The following is a 22,364-nucleotide window of genomic DNA, read 5'->3' as shown; positions in this document are numbered from 1 at the left end:
TATTAAAAAAAAAAAGAATTCTGTATGATCATAAAAGTATTTTGTAGTATTTCTGTCATAATATTTATGTGGCTGTATTTTTGTATTATTTTATCACTGTAGTGTTTTTTGTAGTGTTTCTGAAGAAGTATTTTTGAAGTATTTCCATACTACTATCTTTGTAGTATTTCTTTAGTATATTTTAATAATAATGTAGTTGTACTTTTGTAGTAATTCTGTTGTAACATGCTTGTATCACAGTGTTACTGTAGTAGTATTTTGTAGTATTTCTATTGGATTTATCTTCAGAATGAAGTTAAATTTGATATTTAGTTTTGTCGTATCTCGGTAGTAGTGTTTTATTAGTAGTACTATATTTACTATTTCAGATATTGTCATATTTTTGACCACTCTCGTTCACTCAAAAGATTCCTCCCGTAGAGCCGTTTCGTTCACGAACTCCACACCCTTCACTCTCCCGGATGCACGGTCCCCTCCGCCCGCATCGCATCGGGAATGGGCGCGTCGCGTCCCGGCGGCGGCGGCGTGAGCGCACAAAGCGGGCAGGTTGGCTCGGTTCTTCGCTCGGGACGCGCCGCATGCGGTGAAGAAGGCGATGCGAGAATATAAGGTGGTGGTCCTCGGCAGCGGCGGGGTGGGCAAGTCGGCCCTGACCGTGCAGTTCGTCACCGGGACCTTCATCGAGAAGTACGACCCCACCATCGAAGACTTCTACCGGAAGGAGATCGAGGTGGACTCGTCGCCCTCGGTTCTGGAGATCCTGGACACGGCCGGGACCGAACAGTTCGCCTCCATGAGGGACCTTTACATCAGGAACGGACAGGGCTTCATCCTGGTCTACAGTCTGGTCAACCAGCAGAGCTTTCAGGACATCAAACCTATGCGGGATCAGATCATCAGAGTCAAGAGGTGAGAACGGTTCGCCGTTGTTGAGATCCAGAGGTGAGAATGGTTCGCCGTTGTTTGGATCGAGAGAGGACAATGGTTTACAATTGTTTACCTGAGTAACAATTTTGTTTGGATCAAGAGGTGAGAACGGTTCATGACTGTTTAGATCGAGAGGTGATAATGGTTTAGATCAAGAGATGAGAACGGTTCACCATTGTTTGGATCGAGAGAGGACAATGGTTTACAATGGTTTACAATTGTTTACCCGAGTTACAATTTTGTATGGGTCAAGAAGTGGGAATGGTTTACAATTGTTTGGATCAAGGGGTGAGAATGGTTTGGATCAAAAGGTGAGAATGGTTCACAACTGTTTGGATCGAGAGGTGAGAATAGTTCACCATTGTTTGGATCGAGAGGTGACAACAGTTTGGATCAGGAGGTGAGAATGGTTTACGACTGTTTGGATCAAGATGTGAACGGAGGACAATGGTTTACAACTGTTTACGCGGGTTACAATTTTGTTTGGATCAAGAGGTGAGAATGGTTTGGATCAAGATCTAAGAATGGTTCACCATTGTTTGGATCGAGAGAGGACAATGGTTTACAATGGTTTACAATTGTTTACGCAGGTTAGAATTTTGTTTGGATCAAGAAGTGAGAATGGTTTTCAACTGTTTGGATCAATAGGTGAGAACGGTTCATGACTGTTTGGATCGAGAGGTGATAATGGTTTAGATCAAGAGGTGAGAACGGTCCACCATTGTTTGAATCGAGAGAGAACAATGGATTACAATAGTTTACAATTGTTTACCCGAGTTACAATTTTGTTTGGGTCAAGAAGTGAGAATGGTTTACAATTGTTTGGATCAAGAGGTGAGAATGGTTTGGATCAAAAGGTGAGAACGGTTCACAACTGTTTGGATCGAGAGGTGAGAATAGTTCGCCATTGTTTGGATCGAGAGGTGACAACAGTTTGGATCAGGAGGTGAGAATGGTTTACGATTGTTTGGATCAAGATGTGAACGAAGGACAATGGTTTACAATTGTTTACGCGGGTTACAATTATATTTGGATCAAGAAGTGAGAATGGTTTTCAATTCTTTGGATCGCAAATGTGAGAACAGTTTACGACTGTTTAGATCGAGAGGTGAGAATGGTTTGGCTCAAGATCTAAGAATGGTTCTCCATTGTTTGGATCGAGTGAGGACAATGGTTTACAATTGTTTACGCGGGTTACGATTTTGTTTGGATCAAGAAGCGAGAATGGTTTTCAATTGTTTGGATCAAGAGGTGAGAACGGTTCACGACTGTTTAGATCGAGAGGTAATAATGGTTTGGATCAAGAGGTGAGAACGGTTCACCATTGTTTGAATCGAGAGAGGACAATGGATTACAATAGTTTACAATTGTTTACCCGAGTTACAATTTTGTTTGGGTCAAGAAGTGAGAATGGTTTACAATTGTTTGGATCAAGAAGTGAGAATAGTTTAAATCAAAAGGTGAGAACGGTTCACAACTGTTTGGATCGATAGGTGACAATAGTTTAGATCAAGAGGTGAGAATGGTTCACCATTGTTTGGATCGAGAGGTGACAACGGTTTGGATCAAGAGGTGAGAATGGTTTACAATGGTTTGGATCAAGATGTGAATGGTTTATACTTGTTTAGATCAAAGGTGCGAATGGTTTACAATTATTTAGATCATGAGGTGAGAATGGTTTACAACTGTTTGGATCAAGAGGTGAAAAAGGTATGCAAGTGTTTGGATCAAGAGGTGAGAACGGTTCTCCATTGTTTGGATCGAGAGAAGACAATGGTTTACAATTGTTTTACGCGGGTTACAATTTTGTTTGGATAAAGAAGTGAGAACGGTTTTCAATTGTTTGGATCGCAAAGGTGAGAACAGTTTACGACTGTTTAGATTGAGAGGTGAGAATGGTTTGGATCAAGACGTAAGAATGGTTAACCATTGTTTGGATCGAGAGAGAGGACAATGGTTTGGATCGAGAGGTGAGAATGGTTCACAATTGTTTGGAACGAGACAGGACAATGGTTTACAATTCTTTACGCGGGTTATAATTTTGTTTGGGTCAAGAAGTGAGAATAGTTTACAATTGTTTAGATCGAGGCGTGAGAATGGTTTTCAATTGTTTGGATCAAGAGGTGAGAACGATTAATGTCTGTTTAGAGCGAGAGGTGACAATAGTTTAGATTAGGAGGTGAGAATGGATCACGACTGTGTGGAGGGAGAAAAGACAATGGATTGGATCAAGAGGTGAGAATGGTTTACAATTGTTTACATGATTACAATTCTTTTGATCAAGAGTTGAGAACTATTGTTTGGATCAGGGGATGAGAATGGTTTACAATAGTTTAGATCATGAGATGAGAATGGTTTATGATTTTTTTAGATTAAGAGTTGGGAATGGTTTGCAATTCATTCGGTCAGAATAGTTTACCAATGCTTAGATCAAGAGGTGAGAATGGTTCACATTTGTCTAGAGCGAGGGGTGAGAATAATTTATGATTGTTAACATCAAAAAGTGAGAATGGTTTACATATGTTTTTACATCAAGATGTGAGAATGGTTTACAATTATATAAATCAGGGTGTGAGAATAATTTACGATTGTTTAAATCAAGGGTGAGAATGGTTTACAATTGTTTCGATCAAGGGGTGAAAATGGTTTATGATTGTTTAGACCAAGAGGTGATAATGGTTTACAAATGTTTAGATCAAGAGTTGAGAATGGTTCACGTTTGTCTAGAGCGAGGGGTGAGAATAATTTATGATTGTTAAAATAAAAAAGTGAGAATGGTTTACATTTGTTTTTACATCAAGAGGTGAGAATGGTTTACAATTATATAAATCAGGGTGTGAGAATAATTTACGATTGTTTAAATCAAAGGTGAGAATGGTTTACAATTGTATAGAGCAAGAGGTGAGAATGGCTTACAATTGTTTCGATCAAGGGGTGAAAGTGGTTTATGATTGTTTAGACCAAGAGGTGATAATGGTTTACAAATAGTTAGATCAAGAGTTGATAATGGTTTCTGATTGTTTAGATCAAGGGTGAGAATAATTTATGATTGTTAAAATCAAAAAGTGAGAATGGTTTACATTTGTTTTTACATCAAGAGGTGAGAATGGTTTACAATTATATGAATCAGGGTGTGAGAATAATTTACGATTGTTTAAATCAAAGGTGAGAATGGTTTACAATTGTATTGAGCAAGAGGTGAGAATGGCTTACAATTGTTTCGATCAAGGGGTAAAAATGGTTTATGATTGTTTAGACCAAGAGGTGATAATGGCTTACAAATGTTGAGATCAAGAGGTGATAATGGTTCACAATTGTTTAGATCAAGGGTGAGAATAGTTTACAACTGTTTAGCGCAAGAGGTGAGAATGATTAACAATTGTTTAGATCAAGAGGTGAGAATGGTTTACGATTGTTTAGATCACAGGTGTCAAACAGGCGGCCCGCGGGCCGGATCAGGCCCGCTAAGGGATTGAATCCGGCCCGCGAGACAACGCTGAAGGAAGCGCAAGAGAAAAACAAGCTGCAGTTAGAAATATGGCCACGTGATTTTGCCAAAGCCAGGCGCCCCTCACAAGTACTGTACTTGTATTTCTTTCTTTCTTTCTTTCTCTCTCTCTCTCTCTCTCTCTTCCTCCATTTTTCTCTCACTTTCTATCCCTCTCTCTTTCACTCGCTCCGTCTCTCTTTTTCTTTCTTTGTTCCTGTTTGTCTCTCTCTCCATCTGTGTCTTTTTACCTTCTTTTGCTCTCTCTTCCTTTTTTCCTTTTCTTTGTATTTTCTCTCTCTTTCTTGTGTCCCCCTCCTCTTTCTCCCCTTCTCTCTTTCTCTCCTTCTCTCTTTCTCTCTCTCTATGTCTGTTTGGATTTATTTTTCTCTCCCTTATTTTTCCCCCTCCCTCACTCTTTTTATCTCTTTTGTTTCTCACATTCTCTCTCTCTCTTGCTCTCTTTTATCTCTCTTTCTTTCTCTCTTTCTTTGAACCACCCTTTCTCTTTTTCTCTCCCTCTTTCTCTTATTTTTTCTCTCTTTTTTTTCTTTCTCCTCAATCTACTAGTCTTTCTTTCTTTGTTTCTTTCTTTCTCTCCATCGTTCCTTTTCATTCCTTTTTTCTTTTTTCTTTCTTTCTTTGTTTTTTTCTATTTCTCCATCTTTCCTTTTCATTCTTCCTATTTTCTTTATTTTGTTATTTCATTCTTTCTTTCCCCCCATCTTTCATTTTCATTCTTCCTTTATTCTTTTTTTCTTTCTTTCCATCCATCTCTCCATTTCATTCTTCCATCCTCATTAGTCCGGCCCCCGAGAGAATGTTTGTTCTATCGTGTGGCCCCCGAGTTCAAATGAGTTTGACACCCCTGATTTAGATCAAGGGGCGAAAATTGATTTATTTATTGATCTGTTCTTGAAATTTGTAACTGTAACTTCAATTTATTCTTACTTGCTGACGCCATCTAATGGCTGAAATCATCATTGCGGCTCCTTTTGTTGCACGTGCAAGTATGTGAAATTCTTAGATGCACTCGAATAAACTCTTCCTTTCTCATCTTTTTGGGGGTTTGTGCTGGCATTCGGACTGTATTTGAATCAGTCTGTTTCTTACTTTCACCATTTTCATGAAATAACTCTCCTCCCCCCACCCTTCCCTACAGCGTAATGCTCCATGTGGCCGGAATACCGATGATAAAAGTAGGATAAAAGCATACAGGCACGATGAAAAAAATAATATATAAAGGCTCTTTGAACTCAGTTAGCCATTATTAGCTCACACTTGACAGAGAAAATATTGAATTCGAAACTTTTTAAGGAAACCTCGAACTGTGCAAATTATAAATTTTAAATTATTTTACCCAATAATGAACCCATTAAATTGAAGAGTCGAGTTTATCTGTTTTCTAAACTCATCTTGCCTTTTTGATGCTCCACTGTCATGGTTGCCATGGCGCCCAATTGGCCGTGCCCGTGTGTGTCACGTTTGCCATGGTGCCCAATTGGCCCCGCCCTTGTGGCGCCAGCTGCGGCCCGTTGACAGATTGGCTTTCCGTCAATTTTAGCTCAGTGCTCTTACTCTTCCTTTGTCAGTCCATCAATGAACCTGCGCCCCGTAAGACGTGGGTTCTGACTCGGTCCTGTTTCCTGTGGGATTTTCCTGTCCGGTATTGTTCCCGTTTATTTTGTCCTGTTGTTTAATATTGGTTTCCAGTTTCGTTCCTGTCTAGTTTGTCTTGTTTAATTTTGACAACCTGTTTTGATATCAATCCTGTCTGTCCCGTTGTTCAATATCAGTTTCCAGTCTCACTCATCGTTTGTCAGTCCGTCAACGAACCTCTGCGCCCGCAAGACGTGGGTTCTGACTCGGTCCTGTTTCCTTTTGGTTTTTCCTGTCCGGTATTGTTCCCGTTTAGTTTGTCCTGTTTAATATCGGTTTCCAGTTTCGTTCCTGTCTAGTTTGTCTTGTTTAATTTTGACAACCTGTTTTGATATCAATCCTGTCTGTCCCGTTGTTTAATATCAGTTTCCAGTCTCACTCACCGTTTGTCAGTCCGTCAACGAACCTCTGCGCCCGCAAGACGTGGGTTCTGACTCGGTCCTGTTTCCTTTTGGTTTTTCCTGTCCGGTATTGTTCCCGTTTAGTTTGTCCTGTTTAATATTAGTTTCCAGTTTCGTTCCTGTCTAGTTTGTCTTGTTTAATTTTGACAACCTGTTTTGATATCAATCCTGTCTCTCCCGTTGTTCAATATCAGTTTCCAGTCTCACTCACCGTTTGTCAGTCCGTCAACGAACCTCTGCGCCCGCAAGACGTGGGTTCTGACTCGGTCCTGTTTCCTTTTGTTTTTTTCTGTCCGGTATTGTTCCCGTTTATTTTGTCCTGTTGTTTAATATTGGTTTCCAGTTTCGTTCCTGTCTAGTTTGTCTTGTTTAATTTTGACAACCTGTTTTGATATCAATCCTGTCTGTCCCGTTGTTTAATATCAGTTTCCAGTCTCACTCGCCATTTGTCAGTCCGTCAACGAACCTCTGCGCCCGCAAGACGTGGGTTTTGACTCGTTCCTGTTTACTGTTGGATTTTCCTGTCCGGTATTGTTCCCGTTTATTTTGTCCTGTTGTTTAATATTGGTTTCCAGTTTCGTTCCTGTCTAGTTTGTCTTGTTTGATTTTGACAACCTGTTTTGATATCAATCCTGTCTGTCCCGTTGTTTAATATCAGTTTCCAGTCTCACTCACCGTTTGTCAGTCCGTCAACGAACTTCTGCGCCCGCAAGACGTGGGTTCTGACTCGGTCCTGTTTCCTTTTGGTTTTTCCTGTCCGGTATTGTTCCCGTTTAGTTTGTCCTGTTTAATATCGGTTTCCAGTTTTGTTCCCATCTATTTTGTCCTGTTTGATTTCGAAATCCTGATTTGTTATCTATCCTGTCTGTCCGTTCCTGTCCGGTATCGACCCCATCTGTTCAATATCAACTTGGGCAATTGGAATCGATCTCGTCAGCCTCTGGCTTCCTGTCTTTCCACGCCAGACCGCTGCCTAACGTGCATGACTCCCCATTTCCCGTAAAATAAAAGGCTTGTGTGAGTAATGTCACGCATTTGGGTTCTCCTCCTGTTCCGGTTCTTGACAGTGTATGTGTGAACGCATATAAGTGTGTTTATGAGTGTATAGTGGTATGTGTGGGTCCTGTTTCCTGTTGGTATTCCATGTCCGGTATTGTTCCCGTTTATTTTTGTCCTGTTTAATATCAGTTTGCAGTTTCGTTCCCGTCTATTTTTGTCCTGTTTATTAATCTCTCCAGTTTTCGTACCCGTCTAGTTTCTTTTGTTATTTTCGATATCCTGATTCGTTATCTTTCCTGTCTGTCCCTTCCTGTCCGGTATCGACCCCGTCCGTCCGATATCTGCTCGGGTAATTGGTGTCGATCTCGTCAGTCTCTGGCTTCCTGTCCTTCCACGCCAGACCGGCTTCCTAACGTGCATGACTCCCCGTTTCCCGGAAAATAAAAGGCTTGTGTGAGAACGTCACGCGATTGGGTCCTGTATCTGTTCTGGGTTCTGACAGGAACCTGGAGGCACATATGACTAACTCGGGACAGGATCCTGATCACTACTTAGATCTCTACTGAATAGGGAGCATAGTTGGGCGCTATCTGGGCCGGATTTCATCACATGAAAAGTTCTTTTGGTTTGGATCATGTGAATGACGAGGCTTTCGACCCAAGCTGTGCCGGATACACATCTAGGGAAGCGGGAAATCACAATTTCCCATCGAACGACATGAGGACTGAATATTGAGTAGACAGCGGAGACCCTGGACTGATTAAAATGAGTATGACACCCCTGGGCCAGAATATTTTTATTACTTTCTTTATTCTTTGTATTTTTTTCCATCATGTGCCTTAGGTTTTATGTCTATTGTGCAGTCATCTCATTGTAATATGTGTCAGGACCAGAACGGGGACAGAACCCACTCGCGTAACGTTTCTCACAGTTTTATCCGGAAGAAGGGAAAGGATTGCACACATGATCCAAGCGGGTCAGTAGCCGGGGTGGAAGAGCAAAAACGTGGTCGGGATCAAAAACGAGTCGTAAGCCGGGACGGGAGAGCAAACGTGGTCGGGATCAAAAACAGGTTGGAGCCGGGACGGGAGGGCAAAAACGTGGTCGGGATCAAAAACGGGACGTGAGCCGGGACAGGACAGCAAACGTGGTCGGGATCAAAAAACGGCTCGTGGAAAAACGGTGGGAAACAGGACAGTCGGGAGTCAAGGTCAAAATGCTGGCCTTGTAACAACAAAGGTTCGTCGACGGACTGACAACCGGAGAATGACAGGACTGGGCTTAAACAAGGACAGGGAACCAATCGTAGAGTATGTCGTATTTCTCATTCTACATCTCTTTATTGTTTAAAGCAGTTGAACGAAACTCTTAGCAAGAATATGTATATGCAATTTTTAGTAGACAGTATTTTGACTTTCAAGACGTGTAACCGTTCCTGTTGGTATTTCCTATACGGTATTGTTTCCGTTTATTTTTGTCCTGCCTAATATCGGTTTCCAGTTTCGTTCCCGTCTAGTTTGTCCTGTTTCATTTCAATATCCTGTTTTGATATCATTCCTGTCCTGTCCTGTCCAGTATCGACCCCATCTGTCCGATATCAACTCGGGCAATTGGAATCGATCTCGTCGGCCTCTGGCTTCCTATCATTTCACGCCAGACTTCTGCCTAACGTGCATGACTCCCGATTTCCCGTAAAATAAAAGGCTTGTGTGAGAAGTGTCACGCATTTGGGTCCTGATCCTGTTCCGGTTCATGACAGTGTGTGTGTGTGTGTGAACGCATATTAGTATGTGTATGAGTGAATAGTGGTATGTGTGGAATGCATATTAGTGTGTCTATGAGTGTATAGTACTAAATGTGCGAAACCATAGTAGTGTGTGGTTCTATGCATAGTAGTTTGTGTGAGAGAGTATAGTAGTTTGCGCGAGGGTCTATAGTATTGTGTGTGTGAATGCATATTAGTGTGTGTATGAGTGTATAGTAGTATGTGTGTGAAAGTAAAGTAGTATGTGTGTGAAAGCATATTAGTGTGTCTATGAGTGTTTAGTAGTATGTGTGTGAAAGCATAGTAGTGTGTGGATATATGTATAGCCGTTTGTGTGAGAGAGTATAGTAGTTTGTGCGAGAGTCTATGGTAGTGTGTGTGTGAATGCATATTAGTGTGTGTATGAGTGTATAGTAGTATGTGTGTGAAAGTAAAGTAGTATGTGTGTGAAAGCATATTAGTGTGTCTATGAGTGTTTAGTAGTATGTGTGTGAAAGTATAGTAGTGTGTGGATATATGTATAGTAGTTTGTGTGAGAGAGTATAGTAGTTTTAGCGAGAGTCTATAGTAGTGTGTCTGGGAATGCATATTAATGTGTTTATGAGTGTATAGTAGTATGTGTGTGAAACCATAGTAGTGTGTGGATATATGTATAGTAGTTTGTGTGAGAGAGACTATAGTAGTTTGTGCGAGAGTCTATAGTATTGTGTGTGTGAACGCATAATAGTGTGTGTCTATGAGTTTATAGTAGTATGTGTGTGAAACCATAGTAGTGTGTGGATATATGCATAGTAGTTTGTGTGAGAGGGTATAGTAGTTTGTGCGAGAGTCTATAGTAGTGTATGTGTGAACGCATATTAGTGTGTATATGAGTGTATAGTAGTATGTGTGTGAAACCATAGTAGTGTGTGGATATATGTATGGTAGTTTGTGTGAGAGAGTATAGTAGTTTGTGCGAGAGTCTATAGTGTGAGTGTGAACGCATATTAGTGTGTGTTTGAGTGTATAACAGTATGTGTGTGAAAGTATAGTGGTATGTGTGGGAATGGATATTAGTGTGTCTATGAGTGTATTGTAGTATGTGTGTGAAACCATAGTAGTGTGTGGATATATGTATAGTAGTTTGTGTGAGAAAGTATAGTAGTTTGTGCGAGAGTCTTTAGTAGTGTGTTTGTGAACACATATTAGTGTGTGTATGAGTGTATAGTAGTATGTGTGTGAAAGTATAGTAGTATGTGTGGGAATGCATATTAGTGTTTATATGAGTGTTTAGTAGTATGTGTGTGAAAGTATAGTGGTATGCGTGGGAATGCATATTAATCTGTCTATGAGTGTATAGTAGTATATGTGTGAAACCATAGTAGTGTGTGGATATATGTATAGTAGTTGCTGTGAGAGAGTATAGTAGTTTGTGCGAGAGTCTACTCTATAGTATTGTGTGTGTGAACGCATTCTAGTGTGTGTATGAGTGTATAGTAGTATGTGTGTGAAAGTATAGTGGTATGTGTGTGAAAGCATATTAGTGTGTCTATGAGTGTATAGTAGTGTGTGGATATATGTATAGTAGTTGCTGTGAGAGAGTATAGTAGTTTGTGCGAGAGTCTATAGTAGTATGTGTGTGAAACCATAGTAGTGTGTGGATGGATATATGCATAGTAGTTTGTGTGAGAGAGGATAGTAGTGTGTGCAGGACTTTGACTGTGTCTTTATGAGAGTATAGCCTGTGTGATAGTATGATGTTACTTGTGAGAGCAATTATGATTTACTACGGAATTGAGTTGGGTTCCTAGCCAAAAAGACATCAGGCGTCCATTAGGGAGTCGTGTGGAACGGAATGCCGGCTCTTATGTGGGAAAGAATGTGTCTGCTAGCTTGACTCCAAGCTAGCATGCGCTACCTGCTGACGCCCAACTCCGGATTTCTTCACACAATCAGTTCTTCTCATCTTTTTGCTCGGGTGCTCGGCATCAAAGACACATCGTCACGGTGCGCTGATGCTGTGTCTAATAGCGGGAGAGAAAACAGGGCGGGAACCCCAAATAATGCGTCTCATGGGGGGTCTCAAAGGCGCCAAAGTAATGAGTGAGCTACACTTTTAGCTAGCTATCTAGCTCCCTTTTAGTTTCATGCTTGTTTCCATTTCTAGCTTGTCACGGTTGCCATGGCGTCCAATTGGCCCCGCCCTTGTGGCGCCAGCTGGGGCTTGTTGACGGATTGGCTCTCCCGTCTATTTAAGCTCGGAGCTCTCACTCTTCCTTTGTCAGTCCGTCAATGAACCTCTGCCCCGCAAGACGTGGGGTTCGACTCCGTCCTATTTCCTGTTGGTATTTCCTGTCCGGTATTGTTCCCGTTTATTTTGTCCTGTTTAATATCGGTTTGAAATGAAATGAAATGAAATGATCTGCATTTCTATAGCGCTTTTCAAGTCAATGACTTCCCAAAGCGCTTTACAGTGTGCTTCACATTTCCCAATAGCGGCCTTGTATTGCAGCCATGTAAGACGCTAACCTGCTTATTGGGGGTATTAGGGGTTCAGTGTCTTACCCAAGGACACTTCAACATGTAACACGGACGAGCCGGGATTCGAACTGGGATCCCTTGATCCCAAAACGAGCGCTCTACCTCCTGAGCTACTGCCGCAGTGTCGTTACCGCCTATTGTTGTCCTGTTTATTATTCTCTCCAGTTTTCGTTCCCGTCTAGTTTGTCCTGTTTAATTTCGATATCATGTTTCAATATCAACCCTGTCTGTCCCATCCGTCCGTGTTGGGCCCTTTATTTTAAAAAAGTAATCTTTATAGTTACATACTACTTTTTGAGTGAGTAACTGAATTACTCTTTACCAAAAGCAACTAGTAACCAGGGAAAGCAACGATTTCCCTTACTTTCAAACGTGTCACGGTTGCCATGGCGCCCAATTGGCCCCGCATGTGTGGCGTCAGCTGCGGCTCGTTGACAGGTTGGCTATCCATTTATTTAAGCTCATTGCTCACACTCTTCCTTCGTCAGTCCGTCAACGAACCTCTGCCCCGCAAGACGTGGGTTTTGACTCAGTCCTGTTTCCTGTTGGTATTTCCTGTCCGGTATTGCTCCCGTTTATTTTTGTCCTGTTTATTATCGGTTTGCAGTTTCGTTCCCGTCTATTGTTGTCCTGTTTATTATTCTCTCCAGTTTCCCGTCTAGTTGGTCCTGTTTAATCTCGATTTCCTCTTTAAATATCAATCCTGTCCGTCCTGTCCTGTCCGGTATCATCCCCATCCGTCCGATGTCCAGTGTTGGGCACTTGATTTTAAAAAAGTAATAATTTATAGTCACTCACTACTTCTTGAGTGAGTAACTGAATTACTCTGTACCAAAAGCAACTAGTAACCAGGGAAAGTAACGATTTCCCTTACTTTCAAACGTGTCACGGTTGCCATGGCGCCCAATTGGCCCCGCATGTGTGGCGTCAGCTGCGGCTCGTTGACAGGTTGGCTATCCATCTATTTAAGCTCATTGCTCACACTCTTCCTTTGTCAGTCCGTCAACGAACCTCTGCCCCGCAAGGCGTGGGTTTTGACGCCGTCCTATTTCCTGTTGGTATTTCCTGTCCGGTATTGCTCCCGTTTATTTTTGTCCTGTTTAATATCGGTTTGCAGTTTCGTTCCCGTCTATTGTTGTCCTGTTTATTATTCTCTCCAGTTTCCCGTCTAGTTGGTCCTGTTTAATCTCGATTTCCTGTTTAAATATCAATCCTGTCCGTCCTGTCCTGTCCGGTATCATCCCCATCCGTCTGATGTCCAGTGTTGGGCACTTGATTTTAAAAAAGTAATAATTTATAGTCACTCACTACTTCTTGAGTGAGTAACTGAATTACTCTGTACCAAAAGCAACTAGTAACCAGGGAAAGTAACAATTTCCCTTACTTTCAAATGTCTCATGTTTGCCATGGCGCCCAATAGGCCCCGCCCATGTGGCGCCAGCTGCGGCTCATTGACAGATTGGCTTCCCGTCTGTTTAAGCTCAGTGCTATCACTCATCTTTTGTCAGTCCATCAACGAACCTCTGCCCCGCAAGACGTAGGTTTTTACTCGGTCCTCTTTCCTGTTGGTATTCCCTTTCCGGTATTATTCCCGTTTATTTTTGTACTGTTTAGTATCGGTTTGCAGTTTCCTTCCCGTCTATTTTTGTCCTGTTTATTATTCTCTCCAGTTTTCATTCCCGTCTAGTTTGTCCTGTTTAATTTCGATATCCTGTTTCAATATCAACCTTTTCTGTCCCGTCCTGTCCGGTATCGACCCCATCTGTCCGATATCTGCTCAGGCAATTGGTGTTGATCTCGTCTGTCTCTGGCTTCCTGTCATTCCACTCATGACTGCTGCCTAACGTGCATGACTCCCCATTTCCTGTAAAATGAAAGCTTGTGTGAGAAACGTCACGCATTTGGGTCCTGATCCTGTTCCGGTTTATGACAAGCTCACTATCAGCAAACCATCTAGCTAAGTTGATTTTATATACTGGAAAACACAATGGATGAAATTGCAATGGCATATTTACAATGACATTCTACTTCATATGGTAACTGTTCTACCTTTGAGAATCACATATACTGTCACTTCTCAGGATGCAATGCCTTATATGGGCACCGTCCTGTCACTTGTCTTCCAGAGTGAACCATTCAAAACGAAAACATACGTTTGCTTCTAATTAGAAACAGATGTAGACTGCCGCATTAAAAGCCTTCATGCTGCTTCGCTTTCTGCTGCCGGGCTTGTAAAAAAAAAAATGCTACACAGCATTTTAGGTAGCTTTAATAAGGCTCCGTGTGGCCCCAGGATAGGAGAGAAACGTCCCCGCTTTCTCGCTAGTTCTAAACACTGCTTCCCTTTGTGTATATTCCCGGCACAGCGGTAATTATCCCCGACTAAAGTTTTAAATCCACTTCAGTTGCAGAATGTTTTCAGTTTTATAGACATATTAAAAAAGAGCATAAACAACAGCAGTGGAAAATAGGTGCGCCTTCTATTAGGGCTTCTCAATGATTTTCTGTCCCGTCCCCCCTCAGAAGAAGAAATCCTCTTTGGTCCCACCAATATAGATTGTTTTTAAAGTGATCGCATAATCTTAGTGGAGAATTAAGCTACTTTTTGTTAGTAATTAGCGCAAAGGGCACTTGGTTTGATATTCCTGAATTAGCGACTTAGCTAGATGGCTTGCCCAGTTGCTAGAAAGGTAATTTGATAGGTAGCTAAAAAGGTACATGGGTCAAAAACTAAAAGGGAGCTAGATAGCTAGCTTAAAGTGTGATAAGTCATTTAAACCGCCTGATAGAAAGCTCAAAACAAAGCTAGCTAGAACAGAGGCCAAAATGTAGCTTGATAATTAGCAAAATGAGTAAAATGCTAGCTAGATAGCATTCAAAACATGTAAAAAAACTAAATAAATAGCTTGCTAAATAGCCAAAAAGCTAGAAGGATAAAAAGGTGTCCCAATAGCTAGCTAAAAGACTAAAACATCATCTAAATAGCCAGAGAGATAGCTAATAACAAAGCTAGATAGCTAGCTAGGAATTAGGCCAAAATTGAGCTTAATAACTAGCAAAAAAGGTCAAATGTTAGCTAGATAGCATTCAAAACGTGTAAAAAGCTAGATAAATAGCTTGCTAAATAGCTAAAAAGCTAGAAGGATACAAAGGTGTCCAGATAGCTAGCTAAAAGACTAAAACATCATCTAAATAGCCAGAGAGATAGCTAGCGGGGGGGGGATAGATAGATAGATAGAGAGAGAGAGAGTGAGAGTGAGAGAGAGAGAGAGAGAGAGAGAGAGAGAGAGAGAGAGAGAGAGAGAGAGAGAGAGAGAGAGAGAGAGAGAGAGAGAGAGAGAGAGAGAGAGAGAGAGAGAGAAATAGAGAGAAACAGACAGGCAGCGAGTGAGAAGAATAAGAGAGAAAACGGAAGCCAGGACGGGAGAGTAAACGTGGTCGGGATCAAAAACGGGTCATAAGCTGGGACAGGAGAGCAAACGTGGTCGGGTCAAAAACGAGTCTTAAGCCAGGACGGGAGAGCAAATGTGGTCGGGATCAAAAACAGGTCGGAGCCGGGAAGGGAGAGTAAACGTGGTCGGGTTCAAAAACGGGTCATAAGCTGGGACAGGAGAGCAAACGTGGTCGGGTCAAAAACGGGTCTTAAGCTGGGATGGGAGAGCAAATGTGGTCGGGATCTAAATAGGTCGTCAGCAGGGAGAGGAGAGCAAACGTGGTCGGGATCAAAACGGGTCGTAAGCCAGGATGGGAGAGCAAAAACGTGGCTGGGATCAAAAACTGGTCGTAGGCTGGGACAAGAGAGCAAACGTGGTCGGGATCAAAAACGTGTCGTAAGCCGGGACGGAAGAGCAAATGTGGTCGTGATCAAAAACGGGTCGTATACTGGGACGGGAGAGCAAACGTGGTCGGGATCAAAAACGGGTCGAAAGCCGGGACGGGAGAGAAAACGTCATCGGGATCAAAAATGGATCGTAAGCCAGGACGGGAAAGCAAACGTGGTCGGGATCAAAAACAGGTCGGAGTCGGAGACAAACGGGGAGATCAGGAACGGACGGGTGGAAAAACTGGTGCAGAAACGTGACCGCCGGGAGTCAGGGTCAAAATGCTTGCCTTGTAACAACAGTGGTTCGCTGACAGACTGACAACCAGAGAGTGACAGGACTGGGCTTAAAAAGGGACAGGGATCCAATCATAGAGTATGTCATATTTCTCAGTCTACACCTCTTTATTATTTAAAGCGGTTGAACAAAACTCTTAGCAAGAATATGTATATACAATTTTTAGTAGACAGTATTTTGAATTTTACCAGGTGTGAGCGTGCCAACACCTCCAGTGAGACAGTGTTCCTGTCTCTCTTCTCAGCACTTCTAGTACGTGTCCCCTTAGCTAACGTGAGTTTGTCAAACCCTCATGTCGGCCATGTCGTTTTCCTCTGGGATATCGGTGAAGGATTTTATACATTTTACTATAAAGGATTTTATACGATTAAATACAAGTTACATTTATCGAGTGCAATGAAGATTTTCACTGGGTAGGCTGATCCAAATTCGGAATGTTTTGGCTGGGGATTTTGATAACAGGACTCTGACAAGGCTCTGATGACGTAGAAACGCTCTCCTGTTTTGAGTTCCTCCAGACATCAAGGCGAGGGGGCTTTCATTGGCACGCCCATGGGAGGAGCCGGCACAGCAGCTTGCGGAAAAAACGTGGGCAGAGGAAGAAAGGCAGAAGCTAACATCGGGAATGTTCTAAACAGAAAATCCAATTTCTGATTTTCTTTGCAGGTACCAGCAGGTGCCGGTGGTGCTGGTGGGAAACAAGGTGGACCTAGAGGATGAGAGGGAGGTGTCGCTGGGAGAGGGACAAGCCCTGGCCGAAGACTGGGGCTGCCCCTTCATGGAGACCTCGGCCAAGAGCAAGACCACGGTGGACCAACTTTTCACGGAGATCGTCCGACAGATGGATTTTTGCCCTCTGCCCGACCGCAGGGAGGCGTGCTGTCCCCCCTGCAGCATCCAGTAGCGGCCCGGTCGGGAACCGGTCGGGAACCGGTCAGGAACCGGGCGGGCGGACCGACGAGGGAGCGATAGATCGAAGTTCGGAGAGACAAAATGGAGCTTGTGTTTTGGCCAAGAGGCATTCTGGGAAACGTAGGAAAACATCCAAACGAGATGAAATCAGATCTCTTGGCCACAGGGTGGATTTTCCTCTGAGCTCCTGCATCTATCAATCCTCTCCTGGTAAACAGCCCATTTTAGGGTCTTTCCCAAAGGTGGCGCTGTGCCAAAACCACCTTAAGAGCCATCAGCTAGCAGGATTGCAACCCGAGGTCCGTTCGGGAAGCCAAGAAAAAGACAAATCGGCCCCGTTTTGTGTCTTAAAGGCGCAGATTTCGACACAGATGTCGAGCAGCAGCACTGTGAAGGTGCCACTAGAGGTCAGCGCAGCGGTCGGCCCGCCTTAGTGAATGTCTAAAAGTAAATGAAGGAATGTATTCAGAGTGAGAATCTGCACATGTTGAGGAGATCCTCTAGGGCAGGGGTGTCGAACTCACAAAAAAAAAGAATCTCTCGGGGGCCGGTTTAGTCGATTCATGAGAAAGAGAGAAAGAAGAGAGAGACAAAAAGAAGAGTGAGAAAAGTAAAAGAGAGAGAAAAGAAGAGAGAGGAAAAAAGAAGAGAGAGGAAAAAAGAAGAGAGAGAAAAGGGTGAGAGAGAATAAGAAGAGAGGGACGAAGAAAAAAGAATAGAAAAAGAGAGAGAAAAGAAGAGTATAGAGAAAAATGGAGAGTGACAGAGACAGAGACAAAGAAAAAAGAAGAGAGAAAAAAGAGAGCGAAAAGAAAAGAGATAAAAGAAAATTAAAGAGAAAAATGGTGAGTGACAGAGAAATAGACAGAGAGAAAAAGAAAAAGTAGATGTAAAAACATGGGGATACAGAGAGAGAAAGAGATAGAGAGAGAGAGAGAAGAGTAAGAGATAAAACACAAACAGAGAGGATAAAGAGAGAAAAAATAAAAGGAGAGAGAGAAAAAAGAAGAGAGAGAGAAAAAAGAACACAGATAAATAAGAAGCGAGAAAGAAGAGAGACAAAAAAGAGGCAGAGAGAGAGAGCGAGAGCGAGAGAGAGAGAAAAGAGAAAAATAAAATTAAAAGGAAGCAAGAGAGAGAGCTCGAAATCTTCAGTTGCCTTGCGAGTGGCACCTTGCTTTGGTGACATCAAGTGGACATATTTCAAACTGCAGTTCATTTTTGTCTTGCACTTCTTCGCATTGTCTCGCGGGCCGGATTCATTCTGTTGGCGGGCCTTAATCCGGCCCATAGGCCGCATGCTCGACACCTGTGTTCTAGGGAATTTCCCAAAAGTGGACGAAGTTTGCACCAAGTGGTATTTTCACGCTGAACTGGAACACCATCTCACCCAAAGAGCAGGGGTCTCCAACCTTTTTCAAGCCCAGAGATCATTTTTCTTTCCATTTAGCGCAAAAAGCATCCAGTTTCATATCAATTTTGCAAATAGCATCTTAGCTAGTTGGCTTGCTAAATCGCTTGAAGCTAGCTTGATAGCTAGCTAGAAAGAAAGGCAAAATTTAGCTTGATAACTAGCAAAATGGTCGAATGTTAGCTAGATAGCATGCAAAAAAATGTAACAAGCTAGCTAGATGGCTTGTTAAATAGCTAAAAAGATAGCTTGATAGTTAGCTAGAAAGGCGAACAAGTAAACAAACTAAAAAGGAGCTAGATAGCTAGCTCAAAGAGTAAAACGCAAACTAAATACTCGAAAGGCATTCAGTTTCATATGAAATTCGCAAATAGCAGCTTAGCTAGTTAGCTAGCTAAATCGCTAGAAGCTAGCTTGATAGCTAGCTAGAAAGAAAGGCAATAGCAAAATGGTCAAATGTTAGCCAGATATCATCCCAAAAAAATGTAACAAGCTCGCTAAATGGCTTGTTAAATAGCTAAAAAGGGAGCTAGATAGTTAGCAAAAAGAGTTAAACGCCAATTAAATATTTGAATAGAAGGCTAAAAACAAGGCTCGATAGCTTTTTAGAAAGGAGGCTAATATTTAGCTTGATAACTAGAAAAATGGTCAACCGTTAGCTAGATAGTATGCATAAAATGTAACAAGCTAGCTAGATGGCTTGCTAAATAGCTAAAAAGGTAGCTTGATAGTTAGCCAGAAAGGAGAACCAGTAAACCCACTAAAAGGGAGCTAGAGAGCTAGCTAAAAGAGTAAAGTACCAACTAAATACTCGAATAGAAGGCTAAAAACAAAGCTAGATAGCTTTCTAGAAAGGAGGTTAATATTTAGCTTGATAACTAGCAAAAAGGCTAAGTGTTAGCTAGATTGCATGCAAAGCTCGCTAGATGGCTTGCTAAATAGCTAAAAAGGTTGCTTGATAGTTCGCTAGAAAGGCAAACTAGTAAACGAACTAAAAGGGAGCTAGATAGCGAGCTAAAAGAGTAAAGTGCCAACTAAATACTTGAATAGAAACCTAAAAACATAGCTTTCTAGAAAGGAGGCTAATATTTCGTTTGATAACTAGCAAAAAGGTCAAGTTTTAGCTAAATAGCATGCAAAAAATGTAACAAGCTGGCTAGATGGCTTGCTGAATAGCTAAATAGGTTGCTTGAGAGTTAGCTAGGAAGGTAAACAGGTCAAAAACTAAAAGGGAGCTAGATCACTAGCTAAAAGAGTTAAGAAGCCAACAAAATAGCCAGATAGAAAGCTTAAAAAAGCTAGGTCGCTAGCTCGAAAGGGGGCCAAAATTTAGCTTGATAACTAGCAAAAATGGTGGGAATGGGCGCCACCATGTTGTACTTGTCCACAACACACCGCAGGAAATAGTTTGATAGCAAAAAGGTAATTTTTTATCTAAATAGCATCTTTATCTAAAAAAGTAAGACGCCAACTACATAGCCAGATAGAAAGCTTAAAAAAAGCTAGGTAGCTAGCTACAAAGGTGGCCAAAATGTAGCTTGATAACTAGCAAAAATGGTGGGAATGGGCGCCAGATAGCTAGCTAAAAGAGTAAAACGCCAAGTAAATATTCAAATAGAAAGCTAAAAACATAGCTTTCTAGAAAGGGGGCTAATAATTAGTTTGATAACTAGCAAAAAGGTCAAGTTTTAGCTAGATAGCATGCAAAAGAATGTAACAAGCTAGCTATATGGCTTGTTAAATAGCTAAAAAGGTAGCTTGATAGCTAGCTAAAGGAGTAAATATTCAAATAGAAAGCTAAAAAAATAGCTTTCTAGAAAGGAGGCTAATAATTAGTTTGATAACTAGCAAAAAGGTCAAGTTTTAGCTAAATAGCGTGCAAAAAAATGTAACAAGCTAGCTAGATCGCTTGTTAAATAGCTAAAAAGGTAGCTTGATAGCAAGCTAAAGGAGTAAATATTCAAATAGAAAGCTAAAAACATAGCTTTCTAGAAAGGAGGCTAATATTAAGTTTGATAACTAGCAAAAAGGTCACGTTTTAGCTAAATAGCGTGCAAAAGAATGTAACAAGCTAGCTATATGGCTTGTTAAATAGCTAAAAAGGTAGCTTGATAGCTAGCTAAAGGAGTAAATATTCAAATAGAAAGCTAAAAAAATAGCTTTCTAGAAAGGAGGCTAATAATTAGTTTGATAACGAGCAAAAAGGTCAAGTTTTAGCTAAATAGCGTGCAAAAAAATGTAACAAGCTAGCTAGATAGCTTGTTAAACAGCTAAAAAGGTAGCTTGATAGCAAGCTAAAGGAGTAAATATTCAAATAGAAAGCTAAAAACATAGCTTTCTAGAAAGGAGGCTAATATTAAGTTTGATAACTAGCAAAGAGGTCACGTTTTAGCTAAATAGCGTGCAAAAAAATGTAACAAGCTAGCTAGAGAGCTTGTTAAATAGCTAAAAAGGTAGCTCGATAGCTAGCCAGATAGCTAGCTAAAACACTGCTCATTTTTGCTCATTCGCTTTCTTAAACCCATACATTGAGATTTAGTTTGTTGTATTTCCTGTCAAATAAAACAATAGAAAGATAAATAAATACTTCTTTAAAATACACGACTCTTATTCTATACTTTTATTTACTTAAAAATATTTTAGTTTCTGTGAAGCCCACGAACTGGAATTCATTCATTTGAATTTCTAAAATATCCACTTATGTTATTACTGTGCTATTACCAAGTTTATTTTTAAAAATAGAGTTAAAAAGACTCAGTCAACTAATAAAAGAAAATGATTTCTACTAGAAAATCACAATGACCCGGCACTGATGAGCTATTATCAGAACAGATCCGCGGGGACCTCGACCGTCCTCAGGGGGCAGCGCGTTGGAGACCCCTGCCTTATAGAATGATGATACAAATGCCTTGTTTGCCGAAAACGATAGTTTATTCGAAATCGTGGCAGTTTGTTGCTTTCGACTTTTATTTTCAACCAAAAATAAATCTTTCTGCACCAAATGTACCACGCTGGTTTGATTCCTTTCGTTTAGGGTTCCCTCCGAGTGTCACGGTTGCCGTGGCGCCCAATTGGCCCCGCCCGTGTGGCGCCAGCTGCAGCTCGTTGATGGATTGGCTTTGCGTCTTTTTAAGCTCAGTGCTCTTACTCTTCCTTGGTCAGTCCTTCAAGGATCCTCTGCCCCGCAAGACGTAGGTTTTGACTCTGTCCTGTTTCCTGTTGGTATTTCCTGTCCGGTATTGTTCCCGTTTATTTTTGTCCTGTTTAATATCGGTTTCCAGTTTTGTTCCCGTCTAGTTTTTCCTGTTTATATTCGATATCCTGTTTAGATATCAATCCTGTCCGTCCCGTTGTTTAATATCGGTTTCCTGTTTCGTTCCCGTCTAGTTTGTCCTGTTTAATTTATATATCCTGTTTTGATATCAATCCTGTCGGTCCCGTTGTTTAATATTTGTTTCCAGTTTTGTTCCCGTCCAGTTTGTCCTGTTTAATTTCGATATCCTGTTTTGATATCAATCCTGTCCGTCCCGTTGTTTAATATCGGTTTCCGGTTTTGTTCCCGTCTAGTTTATCCTGTTTAATTTCAATATCCTGTTTTGATATCAATCCTGTCCGTCCCGTTGTTTAATATCGGTTTCCAGTTTTGTTCCCGTTTAGTTTGTCCAGTTTAATTTCGATATCCTGTTTTGATATCAATCCTTCGATATCCTGTTTTGATATCAATCAACCCACTTTCTTTATTCCTCACCCCAGGTGCTTCTCTACCATAAATACTCCAGGCTCCCACCTCACGTTGCTGTGTCCTTTTGATTCCCGCCAGACCTTCTTCTTCAGTTCCTACCTTGTCCCAAAATCTTCCACTCCGAGCAATATTTTTTAAGGTAGACCCAAATCTCCTTTTCAAGACCTCCGCCATCCCAAAGTCCCCTACTCCAGGTTCCCTCCTTAGCAGTTCCGTTCCCACACTCCCTTCTCTCTAGTCAAGTTTAGTTTATGTTTTTGCTGAATAAACACCTTCCCGTTCGGGTTTGATCTCATCCTTTGTTTTAGATGCGGTTGGAAATTTAGCAAATCTAAGTGTATCAACAGGAGACCGCGTCCCCCTCCCAGTTGCTTCGGATCATTTATAAATTTCACAAACAAAGAAAAGACATCCCATTGGCTA

At 41.5% G+C, this 22,364-nt stretch overlaps 1 protein-coding gene across 1 annotated transcript; it reads left to right on the top strand.

Annotated features, from left to right (window-relative positions):
• Nucleotides 1-331: 331 nt before the first annotated feature.
• LOC148368488 (ras-related protein Rap-2a-like) lies at nt 332-18,630 on the top strand. The gene is made up of 2 exons (XM_088330509.1): nt 332-909; nt 16,543-18,630. The coding sequence occupies exons 1-2, from the start codon at nt 596-598 to the stop codon at nt 16,778-16,780; spliced, it is 552 nt and encodes a 183-aa protein (XP_088186635.1). The 5' UTR covers nt 332-595; the 3' UTR covers nt 16,781-18,630.
• The last annotated feature ends 3,734 nt before the right edge of the window (nt 18,631-22,364 follow it).

Source organism: Urocampus carinirostris, chromosome 3 (assembly GCF_059441175.1).
Source record: "Urocampus carinirostris isolate Australia breed hairy pipefish chromosome 3, RoL_Ucar_1.0, whole genome shotgun sequence".
Classification (NCBI taxonomy): Eukaryota; Metazoa; Chordata; class Actinopteri; order Syngnathiformes; family Syngnathidae; genus Urocampus; species Urocampus carinirostris.
The sequence above is the reverse complement of the archived record's forward strand: the minus strand, read 5'-3'. Positions and strand labels throughout refer to the sequence as shown.

Bases quoted from the DNA above. Each gene is read 5' to 3' on its own strand.
- LOC148368488 (XM_088330509.1), top strand. From the start codon at position 596: ATGCGAGAATATAAGGTGGTGGTCCTCGGCAGCGGCGGGGTGGGCAAG. The intron at 910-16,542 runs GTGAGAACGGTT...TTTTCTTTGCAG, and splicing joins CAGATCATCAGAGTCAAGAG to GTACCAGCAGGTGCCGGTGG.